The sequence below is a fragment of the Suncus etruscus genome, chromosome 3 (genome assembly GCF_024139225.1).
Source record: "Suncus etruscus isolate mSunEtr1 chromosome 3, mSunEtr1.pri.cur, whole genome shotgun sequence".
Classification (NCBI taxonomy): Eukaryota; Metazoa; Chordata; class Mammalia; order Eulipotyphla; family Soricidae; genus Suncus; species Suncus etruscus.
Window position 1 is genome coordinate 85,266,441 of NC_064850.1, and position 13,717 is coordinate 85,280,157.

At 39.8% G+C, this 13,717-nt stretch overlaps 1 protein-coding gene across 1 annotated transcript in view; it reads right to left on the reverse strand.

The window, feature by feature from the left end:
* Positions 1-13,717, reverse strand: part of ENTREP1 (endosomal transmembrane epsin interactor 1) — a 99,384-nt gene that overhangs the window by 46,734 nt on the left and 38,933 nt on the right. Inside the window, 1 exon segment of the mRNA XM_049770944.1 lies at positions 1,420-1,530. Within this exon segment, the coding sequence (XP_049626901.1) occupies positions 1,420-1,530 (111 nt within the window).

Consider the following 13,717-nt stretch of genomic DNA (forward strand, 5'->3'; position numbering starts at 1 on the left):
ATGCCATCTAGTTCAGCCTTTATGAAAAATAATATGGATATTCCTCAGAAATCTGGAAATTGGGCTCCCATATAATTCAGCTATACCACTCCTAGGGATATATCATAGGAACACAAAAACACAATACAAAAATACACTCTTCACACCTTTATTCATTGCAGCACTATTTACAATAGCCAGACTCTGGAAACAACCAAGATACCCTTCTACAGATGAATGGCTAAAGAAACTGTGGTACATATACACACTGGAATATTATGCAGCCATCAGGAGAGATGGAAGTCAGGAAATTTTCCTATACATGGATGTACATGGAAACCATTATGCTGAGTGAAATAAGCCAAAAGTAGAGAGAGAGGTCTATATAAAATAATCTCATTCATCTATGGGTTTTAAGAAAAATAAAAGACATTATTGTAACAATGCCCAGAGATGAATGCTGGAAGGACTAGCTCACAACATAAAGCTCACCACAAAGAGTGGTGAGTGCAGTTAGAAAAATAACTACACTAACAACTATCATGACAATGTTAATGAGTGAGAAAAGTAGAATGCCTGTCTCAAATACAGGCAAGTGGTGTGGGAGGAGAGAGCTGGAGGGCATTGGTGGTGGGAATGTTATATTGATGAAGGGGGGGTGTTCTTTTTATGACTGAAACTCGACTACAATCATGTTTGTAATCACTGTGTTTAAATAGTGACATCATTAAAAAAAAAGAACAATTAACTACAACAAAAATGCATGAAAGTTTTCAGAAATTGTACAAGTTGGGGCCGGAGAGATAACACAGTGGCATTTGCCTTGCAAGCAGCCGTCCCAGGACCAAAGGTGGTTGGTTCAAATCCCGGCATCCTATATGGTCCCCGTGTCTGCCAGGAGCTATTCCTGAGCAGATAGCCAGGAGTAACCCCTGAGCACCGCCAGGTGTGGCCCCAAAACCAAAAAAAAAAAAAAAAGAAAAAAGAAAAAAAAAAGAAATTGTACAAGTTTACAACCTCTCAACCACAGCTCTGAAATTCAACCCCTTTGAAAAACCAGTTGTTTTGTCTCCAACCAAACTCCACTGGAATTGGATCCTAATGAGCAGATACTGCATCAGAGTCATCCTCTAAGCACCAGGCAGAACTCTGAAGGCTGAAACACCCTCTAAAGGTCTCAGATCAAGAACTGTGGTACGTTTTAATGTACTCTGATTAGGTCTGTTTCTCCTAACCATGATCATTACATGCATGATATCACCAACCTGACTGGGGTTTGGCTGGCTGCTCCCTGCTTTGGAAACCATCATTGAGAATCTGCCATCAGGGTTACTAACTTCATATTAGAAGCCTCATTAGCAAGCAGCAATTTGTTTTCCCACTTCCAGCTCAGTAAAGGCAACAACTGGGTGGTCCCAAGCACAATGTCTGAATACTTACCAGGTCACATCTGGGCACGCTGGACACAAACTGGGCTCCTTGGCAGCCAAGGATGAATCCAGCTAAATTTAAAAGGACACAAACTACAGAGAGCAGCACAAAGAGGTTGACCTGAAACAGCAAGAAAATAGGAAATTTAGAGGGACTGGAAAGAGAGTACAGTGGATAGCATTTTAGCTTTGTATATAATAACCCAGGTGTGATCCCAGCACCCCATATGGTCCCCCAATTGAGCCATCATTAAGCACTGAAAACTGGTGAAAACAGAGAAAAAAGCAGTAAGAAAAATAATAAAAATAATAACAATAATAATAAATAACAGCTAAATTTAAATAAATAAAATTTAAGAATCATATTCTCAGACCACAGAGAAAACTCCAAGAGCTTTGCCCTTATTTTGTATGCAAGAAACCTAGGTTTGAGTCCCAGCACCATATGCTCCCCACTGTGCACCCACAGAAACAACCATGGAGCACAGAGCTGGGGAGCAATGCTGGAAAGACCTAAAAGCAAATAAACAAAAGTATGGGCCAGAAGGATGATAGTTCAATGATTAAGTTGTTTGCCTTCACATAGCAGGCTCTCATTTGATCCCTAGAACTCCATCTGGTCTCCCAAGCATTTCTAGGAGTCACCCTGAACAGAGAGCTGGTAGTAACCTCTGGATATAGTTGGGTATGACAACCCACCCCTTTGAAAACAATTATATTTTCTTCTAAAGAACTGTCTTTAATTTGAGTCAGAGAGATAGCACAGCGGTAGAGCATTGGCCTGTCACACGGCCGACCTGGGACAGACCCAGATCCGATCCCTGGCATCCCATATGGTACCCCGAGCCTGCCAGGAGCAATTTCTGAGTACAGAGCCAGGAGTAACCCCTGAGCACCTCCAGGTGTGGCCTAATAAAGAAAAAAAAAGTACTGTCTTTAATTCAAAATTGTTGTAATATAACATTTTAAATATTTTTGATAATTTTTTACTGTTAGTCTGTACAGTCATGGACTGCCATGAAATGTCATGATTCTCAATCATTTTGAGTCCCTATTCTTGTCTTCTTGGCATTCTGACTGCTTTAGATCATAAATTTCATTAAGCCATGGCTATTTCTTTCTTGAGACACTTATTTTTTCTGACTACAGGATTGACAATAAAAGGAAAATAGACTGTCAGTGGAACTCGGGGAAATCAAAGCAATAAGTCATTACTAGCCAGAAATCATAGTGTTCTAGAGAAAATAAAGATATTATAAAGGTTTTTTTTTTTTCAATTTGGAATGCCTGAGAAACTAGAAATAAGTAATCACATTTCCATTTATATGTATATATATCTAAAAGTTAAGTGTCATTTTACCCTCATTAAAATTTTATAGAAATCATTTAATAAGTTAGATTTTACTTAGTACCAATTTGAGACTATAAAGACAACTCAATTTAAGAACTAGATTAGTATTAAAAAAAAAAAGCATCTTAGGGCCTGAGCCCTAAGATTGTGTAAGGCACTTGCCTTGTACATGGCCAACCTGTTTGATTCTAGCATTCCATATGGTCCCCAGAGACCTGCCATGAGTAATTCCTGAATGCAGGGCCAGGAGTAATCCTTGAGTATAGGTGTGGGTCCACCAACCCCCCAAAAAATCAAATCATTTTAAAGAATATTTTAAACATCATTATTAGAATAAAGCATCTCCTTTCAGGTTACTACTGAGTCAGCATGGATAGGTCTGTGAATTCACACATGAGGTCAAGGATAAAAATTTACTCTTAAAAAAAAAAAAGTTTATTGATTTACCATGAAATACAGAGTTAAAAAAGCAGTTGATTTTTAAGCTTAAGTCATACAATGTTATAATACTCATCCTTTAACCAGTGTTCATTTTCTGCCACCAATTTCCCCAGTTTCCCTCCCATCTCACTCCTCCAACCTGCCTCTATGGCAGGCATTTATTTTCTCTGTCTCTATCTGTCTCTAACTCTGTCTGTCTCTGTGTCTGTCTATCTCTATCTGTCTGCCTATCTCCCCTTTTCCTTTTAGGGATCATGGTTACTAATACTGTTACTAAAAGGGAATTATGTAAATCACTAAGCCTTTCAGCACCCAGTTCTTGTCCAGAGTCAAGACCCTTTTTAGGAGTCAAAATTAAATATTTCAAGATATCTTTCCCTAAAAATATTCTTTCTTCCTCTCTCCAAGAAGTTTGGTATCTTTCCCTTTGTAAAATGCTGGCAGTGCCTGCAGTATGATTCTTTCCCAGACTAGACTCTTCAATACCTAAAGAACTAAATGTGACTATCATGGAGCATTTGACTCCCTCTTGCACTGAACCATTCATAATTAATTTACTAATATTTTACTTATTTTCATAATAATTTCTTTATTAAAGCACTGTGGTCATAAAAATGTTCGTTAGGTTTCAGTCATAGAATGTACAGAAACCTACACCAATGTATCTTTTATCTACTATTAATGTTCCCCATTTCTTCTCTCCCCCACCCCCTGCCTGTCTTCGGAACAGGCATTTTATTTCTCTCTTTCACTGTCATAGTCATGGTAGTTGTTAGTACAGTTATTTCTCTAACTGTGCTCACCATTCTTTGTGGTAAGCTTCATACCATGGGCTGGGCCATTCAAAATTATGCCAAAGCATTTTGGAAAAGAAGAATGCAACAGGCAGAGAAAGGAACACGGTCTCTCCCACAGGCTTCTATATACTGGCAGTTGTTATTCAAGAAGAGTCTTAAAATAGCTAAAAAAATAATCTTCACACTCATCAATGCAACTATTATTACTACATAGAAGCTTTGAACTTTCCTGTAGAAATGTTCTTTCTATGCAAGATCAGCTGGTTTGAAAAGAAATCTTAGGACTATAGAAATAATATGATATTATATATAGTATATAACGATATAATGTATAAATAATATATAAATGTATTATATATAATAACATAAATAAATATATAATATAAATAAATAAAATATATATTATAATAATATAGAAATAATACAGGAGTTAAAAAACTTTCCTTGTTTATAAGCTCAACCCTGGTTTGATCTCCAACATTGCATATGGTTCCCTAAGCACTACCAAGAGTAATCCCTGAGCTCAAAACTAGTAGTAAGCATTGAGCACTACCAGGAGTGGCCAAAAATCTCTACACAAATCATTCTTCAAGAAAGGCAACTGCAAAAGAAATTTGGAGATAACACTCAAATAGGTATTTCACAGAAAAAAATAAAACCATGAACTATAGGCATGTGCATGAAAGATAGTCAGCATTATTAGCTATTGGGAATGCAAACTGAGATACTACTTTATATCAGCTAGCATGGTTAGAATGAAAAAGACTGGCAATAGTAAGGTTTTATAAGATTGAGGAGTTTGTGGACTTTTAGGCCTGGTTTATCTCTGCAGAAAACCACAGAAAGCACCTTTTTTTTTTTTTTTTTGGTTTTTGGGTCACACCTGGCAGCGCTCAGGGGTTACTCCTGGCTCTATGCTCAGAAATCGCTCCTGGCAAGCTCAGGGGACTATATGGGATACTGGGATTCGAACCACTGACCTTCTGCATGCGAGGCAAACGCCTTACCTCCATGCTATCACACCATTTTCAAAACATTCTTTCAGAAGAGAAGGAATCTTCAAGAATGCCTATAAACTGCATTTTAACCAGCTCACTCAGAGCAATGCTTTATTTAGACATTGTGTGAAGTTAATGTTCTAGCATAATAAAATAGATTTATTTCTTTTTTATAAGGGAGGCACTCCTTTGTCCTTTATTCTCTAGCTTAATTTGGCCAGAGGGAATTCTGAGGTAAAAGTAAGAGTCAGAAAAGCAGGAAATGTGCAGTGTGAAGAGTAGTGTACATTCCTTGAGACTCAACCATGAACAATTTTGTAACCATGGTGCTTAAGTAAAGTAATTATATAAAAAAGAAAATCTGTCTCCTGGTTCTCTGCAGCCTCAGGTTGACTGTGTCACTTCAGAAAAACCACAGGTCTTCTCCAGGGCCCCTGAATATAGGACCCTCACTTCCAGAATCTTGCCATCTCGGTCCTATCAGAACAAGAGACAGGAAATGATTGTGCTCCCTCACCTTGACTATGAGCAGGTCCTTATTATAATTTATAGTATCATCTATGACCTGCTAATACAGGGCAATATCAACTTGATTACTTCAACTTCTCAAGAAAAATGTCCCATGTTACTCAACCAGCCTCCAACCCCCCACCCCAGGTCTATTTTCCTCACTACTGTTATTCACTTCAAATTTTTCATCACTGGAATGCCATAGGTTATATGTCCTAAGTTCTACTGATACCACCCCATCATGAGGCCTTATCAAAAAATAGAAAGGTCAGAGTCAGGGGAAATGTTTCTTTCTAAGGCTGGGAAAAGTGTTCAAAGTGCTCAAATGCAGGCCCCGCATACAGAGTCACTGAGTTTATTCCTAACACTGCATGGTTCTTGAAGCACTCCTGACATGACTTTGGTGTCCCTCTGCATTTGCTGGGCCTAAATAATGCCAGGCACAGTATTGCTAGGAGTGACGCCTGGACCCCTGATCACTGCCTAGGAGACTCCCTTCCAAAAGGAAGAACTTTCTAAAAACTCATACTTTGGGGCCAGAGTAATAGTACAACATGTAGAGCATTTGCATATACATGGCAGATCTAGGTTTGGTCTCTGGCATCCTCAACAATCCCCCAAGAACTGCCAGGAGTAATTCCTGAGTGCAGAGCCAAGAGTAACCCCTGAGCATTGCTGGGTATGTCCCCAAAACCAAAAGAATAATAACTTATGCTTTAAGTGTGAGAGGGAGCATACTTTGGTTTTCCTTAAAAGCAGCAAAATCCAAGATTCAAATCACTCATCTCCTCACAAGGACTGGCAATACCTTTGGTTTTACTGTTACTAACTGGAACTATAATTTCTTTGTCTTGTTTGTTTGGAGGTCACAGCTAGGGGTGCTCAAGGGCTTATTCTTGGCCCTGCACTCTGGTCACTCCTATGGTGCTTGAGAGACCATATACAGTGCTGAGTACTGAACCTAGATCAGCCACATGAAAGGAAAGTGTTATACCAAGTATACCAGCACCAAAGAATCGCAAATACTTTGTAATATAAAGATATCACAAGGTCTGATACAAAAGTTTTCGCTTGATATTTGGGATGCATGTTGATCTCTTTCATTTGTATCCTCTGTCCTTCCCATGTCTTGAAGAAGTGAACAAATAAAAGGATCTTGGCAGAACCACATAGAATCAAGAACAACGTCATCTTTAATCTGTCTAATGCAAACTGCTCAGAGTTCCTCCCAATTCTCAGTACATAAAGTCGTTAAATAATTATGCCTAACACAGCTTGGTATTATGCAGTATGAGGATTCATATAAACTGTCATTCTCTAAATAGACTGACCTTTCCCTATTGCCTCAGACTTTTACTTTAGCTTCAAACATCCCTCTGCTCCAAGTCAATATACAACTCACCCTTAAACTGAATATTTTTAACTTAAAGTTCCAACAACTGTATAAAGATAGAGTTACTTAAAAATAAATGGGTTTATGGGCCCGGAGAGATAACACAGCGGTGTTTGCCTTGCAAGCAGCCGATCCAGGACCTAAGGTGGTTGGTTCGAATCCCAGTGTCCCATATGATCCCCTGTGCCTGCCAGGAGCTATTTCTACACAGACAGCCAGGAGTAACCCCTGAGCACCGCTGGGTGTGGCCCAAAAACTAAATAAATAAATAAATAGGTTTAGAAGGTGGAGAGAAAGTACGGCATTTGTCTTGCATGCAGTAGAACCAGCATCCCATATGGTCCCCCCAAGTCCAGCCAGGAGATTCCTTAATGCATAACAAGGAACCTGAGCACTACAGGCTATGGCCCACCTGTCCCCCCCTCAAATAAATGGGTTTAAAATTGATGAAACTGTTATCTATTGGACCCAACCTACAGACCCAATCACAAAAGGGAAGAGAAAAAGGAAGAGAAGAAGAACAGGAGGAGGAGGAAGAGAAAGAAAAGGAGGAAAATAAGGAGGATGAGGAGAAGGAAGAAGAAGAAGAAGAACAACAACAACAACACAACAATGATGACAATGTAAGCCAAGAGATGGCTCAGTGGCTAAAGTGCAATAGATTGAGAATTCAATCCCCATCTCCATGCAAATGTGCACTAGATCCTGGAAGCTTCTTTGATGCCAAGTACCACAAATGATGTCTAGCCACACCACAACCAAGTGTTTGTGAGCACTGCAAAGGAAGGCTGTGGTTCCAAACAATCTGGGCAACTGAAGAAATGTATGAGCACCATGGATGACCTACAGTGTTAGCCCTAAAAGCAAGAGTGCACACCCACAACCAAAGGAGTGATGATTGCTGTGCTGCTCTTCCTACATGCCATTTTTAGGCACTAAATCAATGAGAAATATACCTTTCCAGCCATGGAGCACCAAACCTGTACCTAGACAATCCCAAGTTAATGAATCAATCCTTGAACAAAGGAGAGAAACTGGAAGCTTCAATAAACACTTAAGTACATATGCCATCAATATTCTTTATATTTTTCCCCTTTGGCTTTGGGGCAATTCCAGCTCAGGAAACATACAGAATGCCAGGCATCAAACCTGAGAAATCCACATGCATGACAAATGCCCTAAGCCCTGTACTATCTGTCCAGTTCTGCCACTGTCAATCTTTAAATATCCTCACACTCATGAAACCAGTTCCAAAAGGCAAAAACCAGGCTACAATCACAGCTAAGAGGAGATTGTTGGCTGCTACCACTGGAACTAGTTGGGACTTGGCACCTCTTAAGAAAAGAAGTTGGAATCAGATTCCTGTCCAGCCTTTACAAAGGGAGACTGGAGGGAGGGGGAGGAGAGCATGGAATGACAAAGCCACCAGTCATTAGTTAGAATTCAGGTTACCTCTCCCCCACTGAAACAAGAACATTGTGTTATCTGGCTGAAAATCTAACCAGCACTCCAACATTTATGTTCTTAGAACTACAGGGCCCTTGCTCCAAGCCATTGGCTGGTTCAGATAAATGTCCTAAAATCAGTGACAATTCATGTAACCATTTTCAATTCTAATTCAGTGTGGGGAAGCACAGCAATATAAAGCTCTAGAATCATGAACAGTTTTCTGGTCACAACACAATGGGGAGAGAGGATTGGGGGGAGCAGGAAATGAAGACATGAAATAAAAACTTTTCTAGACTAGTTTAGCAAACTGAATGTTCTGATTGACCAACCACCTGAGTAACATGGCAACCAACAAAATACAACAAATCACAAACCCTCATCAAGCCCAGATTCTGCTACAATAAAATGAGTCTGGGAGCTCACATATGCACTGGCTCAGTTTGCCTTAGTATATTCCTGAAATCCTCAAATCATAAGAGAACCAACTCCCAGGTTTCTCTCCTTTGATATCATTTCAAATTCTTCCAGAAGCTTGGCAGTGATATCACCAATATCCAAACCCGTGTTTTCTCTTTTTTTTGTTTGTTTTTTGTTTGTGTGTTTGTTTTGTTTTTTGTTTTCTTTTTTTTGGTTTTTGGGTCACACACAGTTGCACTCAGGAGTTACTCCTGGCTCTATGCTCAGAAATTGCTCCTGGCAGGCTCAGGGGACCATATGGGGTGCCAGGGTTCGAACCACCATCCTTCTGCATGCAAGGCAAATGCCTTACCTCCATTCTATCTCTCTGGCCCCCCGCGTTTTCTTTTGCCAACAAGTCAAACACAGGCCAGATGCTGTTAACAGAATAGCTGTTTCCTTTTTTTTTTTCCTTCTGTTTCCTTTTAATTCCAAAATGCTTACTCATTTTATGGCTGTTCCCATATTTTATTTTATTTTATTTTATTTTATTTTTATTTTTTTTTTTTTTGGTTTTGGACCACATCCAATGGCACTCAGGGGTTACACCTGGCTCTTCACTCAGAAATCACTCCTGGTAGGTTCAGGGACCATATGGGATGCAAGCAATTAAACCCAGGTTCATCCCAGGTCAGATGAGTACAAGGCAAACGCCCTACCACTATGCTATCCCTCCACTCCCTCTACCCCATATCTTCTTTTTATAAAGTATTTAAAACATACTAGCATTTCTTTCCAGTTTCACTTTCCACAAAAGTGAAAGGCATCTAGGACTGGAGCAATAGTACAGGGAGTAAGGCGCTCACCTTGCCAGAGGCAAACCCAGGTCCAATCCCCAGCATCCCATATGGGCCCCCAAGCACTGCAGGAGTAATTCCTGAATGCAAAACCAGGAATAATCCTGAGAATCACCAGGTGTGGCCCAACCCCTTCACCAAAAAAAAAAAAATGTAAAAAGCTTCTTCTCCTCATCAGAATAAAACAATTTTCAGCATCTTGGGACACAGTCTCCAGAAAAACTATAACTAAAAACTGCTAATTGCTGGTGGAAATGAATAAGCCTCTGGGTACTTTGAAGTCTGTGATTGGGAAAAGAAAATTCTGCCCTGTGGAGGGTCCTTCCCTCTCTGCTCTCTGGCAGAGAAGATGAACCCTCTCTGCTCTCTGGCAGAGAAGATGAACCCAGCTGTCCAGATATTGGTTCAGCACACCACTTCTCATTCCTCATGAAAGTGACTTACCTCATTACCTGAGCATGCAGACAAAGCTGAAGAAAGGGATGCCCTTATAGCTGTATCTAGATTCATAATTCTCTCATACAACTGAAACAGCTCTGTCACCTTAAATATTCTCATCAGAGATAGTACGTGGGGAGGACACTTGCCTTGAACACTGGATGCAAGTCAACCTGAGTTCAATCCCTGGCTCTGAAGATGGTCCACCATCACTGCCCGGAGTGATCTCTGAGCACAGTCAGGAGTAAGCCTTGTGCACAGTCGGGTGTGGATCCAAAACAAAATCAAACAAAATTTTTTCTCATTACAAGTATAGCTAAGGACCAGGAGAAAAACATCCTAATGAGATTCTTGAAAAATAACCAGAAAATTACATGATATAAGAGAATCGCTATTTGAAAAAAACGTCAGGAATGCAGTTAACTATGACACTTGGGAACAGGAATAAGGTGGCAGTGCACTTATCAGTAATGATCATACCTCTACTGGGGGCCAGCAAGATCACCCGATCAGTGCTGGGGGTAAAATTCAGGCCTTGGTTCTCAGGGGTTACTCCTGACTCTATGCTCAGAAATCGCTCTTGGCAGGTTCAGGGAATCATCTGGGATGCCGGGATTTGAACCACCATCCTTCTGCATGCAAGGCAAATGCCCTACCTCCATGCTATTTCTCCAGCCCCTTTAACAGTCTTTTTTAACAGAAAATATAATTCAGGGGCCAGAATGAGAGTACAATGGGTAAGGCTTTTGCCTTGCATGTGTCAAACCATAGCCCATCTTCTATATCCCCTGTGATCACCCAAGCTCACCAGGAGTAATCCCTGAGTGCCAAGCCAGGAGTGAGCCCTGAATACTACTGGGTATGGTTCCAAAATAAAAATATACATATATACAATCAATTATCAGTAGTTAATCATTAATTAGCAAAGTGTGAATATCAATGGACAATATCTAATTGACCAATGTGTGTAATAAAGATTTGGGCAGAACATATAATGTCTCTTTTTATTTATTTATCATTTATTGAGTTATCATAGCTCATACTATTTTTAATTGGTTTTATTTAAAACATTGTATTTACAAAGTTATTCATACTTGAGTTTTAGACATGCAATGTTTCAGCACCAATCCTACCACCAGCATCAACCTCTCTCCACCAATGTTCCCAGAATCCATCCGTTGTCACCACCACCCCACCCCAGCTTGCCATCATAATAGGTACATTTTAACTTTGGTTATTAAAGTTTAGATTCATAATTTAATTATTGACTCCAGAGCTTGCATGTGTAGTTCTGTCCTTTCTTAACAACTCTAATGCACCAGAGTCCCCTTGGTCCCTTTTTAGTTTTGAAGTCATTATTTTATCCTTGACCCATTTGCTTACTTATAAAAATAAGCTACCCGGGGGCCGGGAAGGTGGTGCTAGAGGAAGGTGCCTTCCAAGCGCTAGCCTAGGACGAACCAAGGTTCTATTCCCCGGCGTCCCATATGGCCCCCCAAGCCAGGAACAACTTTTGAGCGCATAGCCAGGAGTAACCCCTGAGCATCAAATGGGTGTGGCCCAAAAACCAAAAAAAAAAAAAAATAATAATAATAATAAGCTACCTGATGGGGCCAGAAAAATAGCACAGTGGTAGGGTGTTTACCTTGCACGCAGCTGATCCATAACGATGGTCGTTCGAATCCCAGCATCCCATGCAGTCCCTGTGCCTGCCAGTAGCGATTTTTGAGCACAGAGCCAGGAGTAACCCCTAAGCACCACCGATGTGATCCAAAAACAAATTAACAAATGAACAAAAAAATAAGATACCCCTAAATATTTTTAAAGTTTGTATTAAAATTTTGGGCATCATGATTTAAAATACAGTGAATGATAGGATTTCATGCTTATACATTTCACTACCTCACCATCCACCAGAGTCCCCCACTAAAACTCACTTCACTCCCCCCATCATGAAGCCTTAGTTTTCAGGTTCTGTCATGATTGTATGATTTCTTTTTTTTTTTTTTTTTTTGCTTTTTGGGTCACACCCAGCAGCTCTCAGGGGTTACTCCTGGCTCTATGCTGAGAAATCACTCCTGGCAGGCTCGGAGGACCATATGGGATTCAAACCAATGACCTTCTGCATGAAAGACAAGCGCCTTCCCTCCATGCTATCTCTCCAGCCCCGATTTTATGATTTCTAAGCTACACCAATCCCTCCACCACTATTGAGTCTTTAGATGATTCCACACCAATTTACTATCTGATTTCCAATTGCAGGAAAGATCCTAAACAAGAATTCTGTCCACCCAATATACCATAGAGAAAACAATAAGCTGAGAATTTAAAATATTAGATTTTGAGATGAATTGTTGGTACATTCAGCTAACCCTTTTCCTCCCTGCCCCCTTTAACTTCTGACTGAGACTATATGAAAAGTTGACTATACAACTCTCTTAAAAAGAAGGGATCCTTGTAATATGAGTAATTATACATTTCAATGATGAAACCATTACAATCAGGCGTTCAGTCAGGGAATGTTTGAAATATTCTAACAGCATAAAAGTAAATAATCAATAAAATCTGAGGAGTTTATTTCCAGGTAGTGCTTAATACAATTGGTACCAAGAAGCAAGTACTCAGTAAATGATTCCTGAAACCAAATTGATTCTCTAAGATCACATTTCCAAAATGATTTCTATTCATTATTTGTTCCATGGAAAGGCTAAATACATAGTCTATAGAAAAGAAGATATGAGGAAAAGTAAGGTCTGTAATCATGAACTTTTAAACAAAGTTAACCAATTACGCTGCAAAGAATCTTTCCAAGGAAACTGATTTATCAAATATATAAAAATCTTCAAATTAAGGGCCGAAGAGATAGCAAGGAGGCAAAGCATTTGCCTTGCATGCAGAAGGACAATGATTCGAATCCCAGCATCCCATATGATCCCCTGAGCCTATCAGGAGTGATTTCTGAGCATAGAGTCAGGAGTAACCCCTGAGTGCCACCTGGTGTGACCCAAAAACCAAAACAAAACAAAACAAAACAAAAATCTACAAATTTTGGTACAATAAGAAAGTTCTTTTCCAAGACAAAATGTGTACACTGTAGTATAATGATTTAACACTGATTTAAAGATTCTTACTTGAGCCAATTATAACAGCCAAGATCTGGGAACAACTCAAGTGCTCATACCAGATAACTGGATAAGGAAATTATAGCATAAATACACAGTAGAATATTACTCATCAATTAAGATAAAGTCTTGACTTTTTTTTTTTTTTTGCTACAACAGTGGTCTCAAACTCAATTTACCTGGGGGCCGCAGGAGGCAAAGTCGGGGTCAGGCAGGGCCGTATAAGGGATTTCACAAAAAAAAAGTACTTAAACATCATGATTAACAGTTTTAATTATTTCTTCTGAACATGAATAGAACATTGAGTGAAGATCATGAACAGTTCTTCTGAACATGGCATCTTTTGTTTGTTTTTGGTTTTTGGGCCATACCCGGCAGTTCTCAGGGGTTACTCCTGGCTGTCTGCTCAGAAATAGCTCCTGGCAGGCACGGGGGACCATATGGGACACCGGGATTTGAACCAACTACTTTGGTCCTGGATCGGCTGCTTGCAAGGCAAATGCTGCTGTGCTATCTCTCCGGACCCTGAACATGGCATCTTTTGCCTATTTCTTGC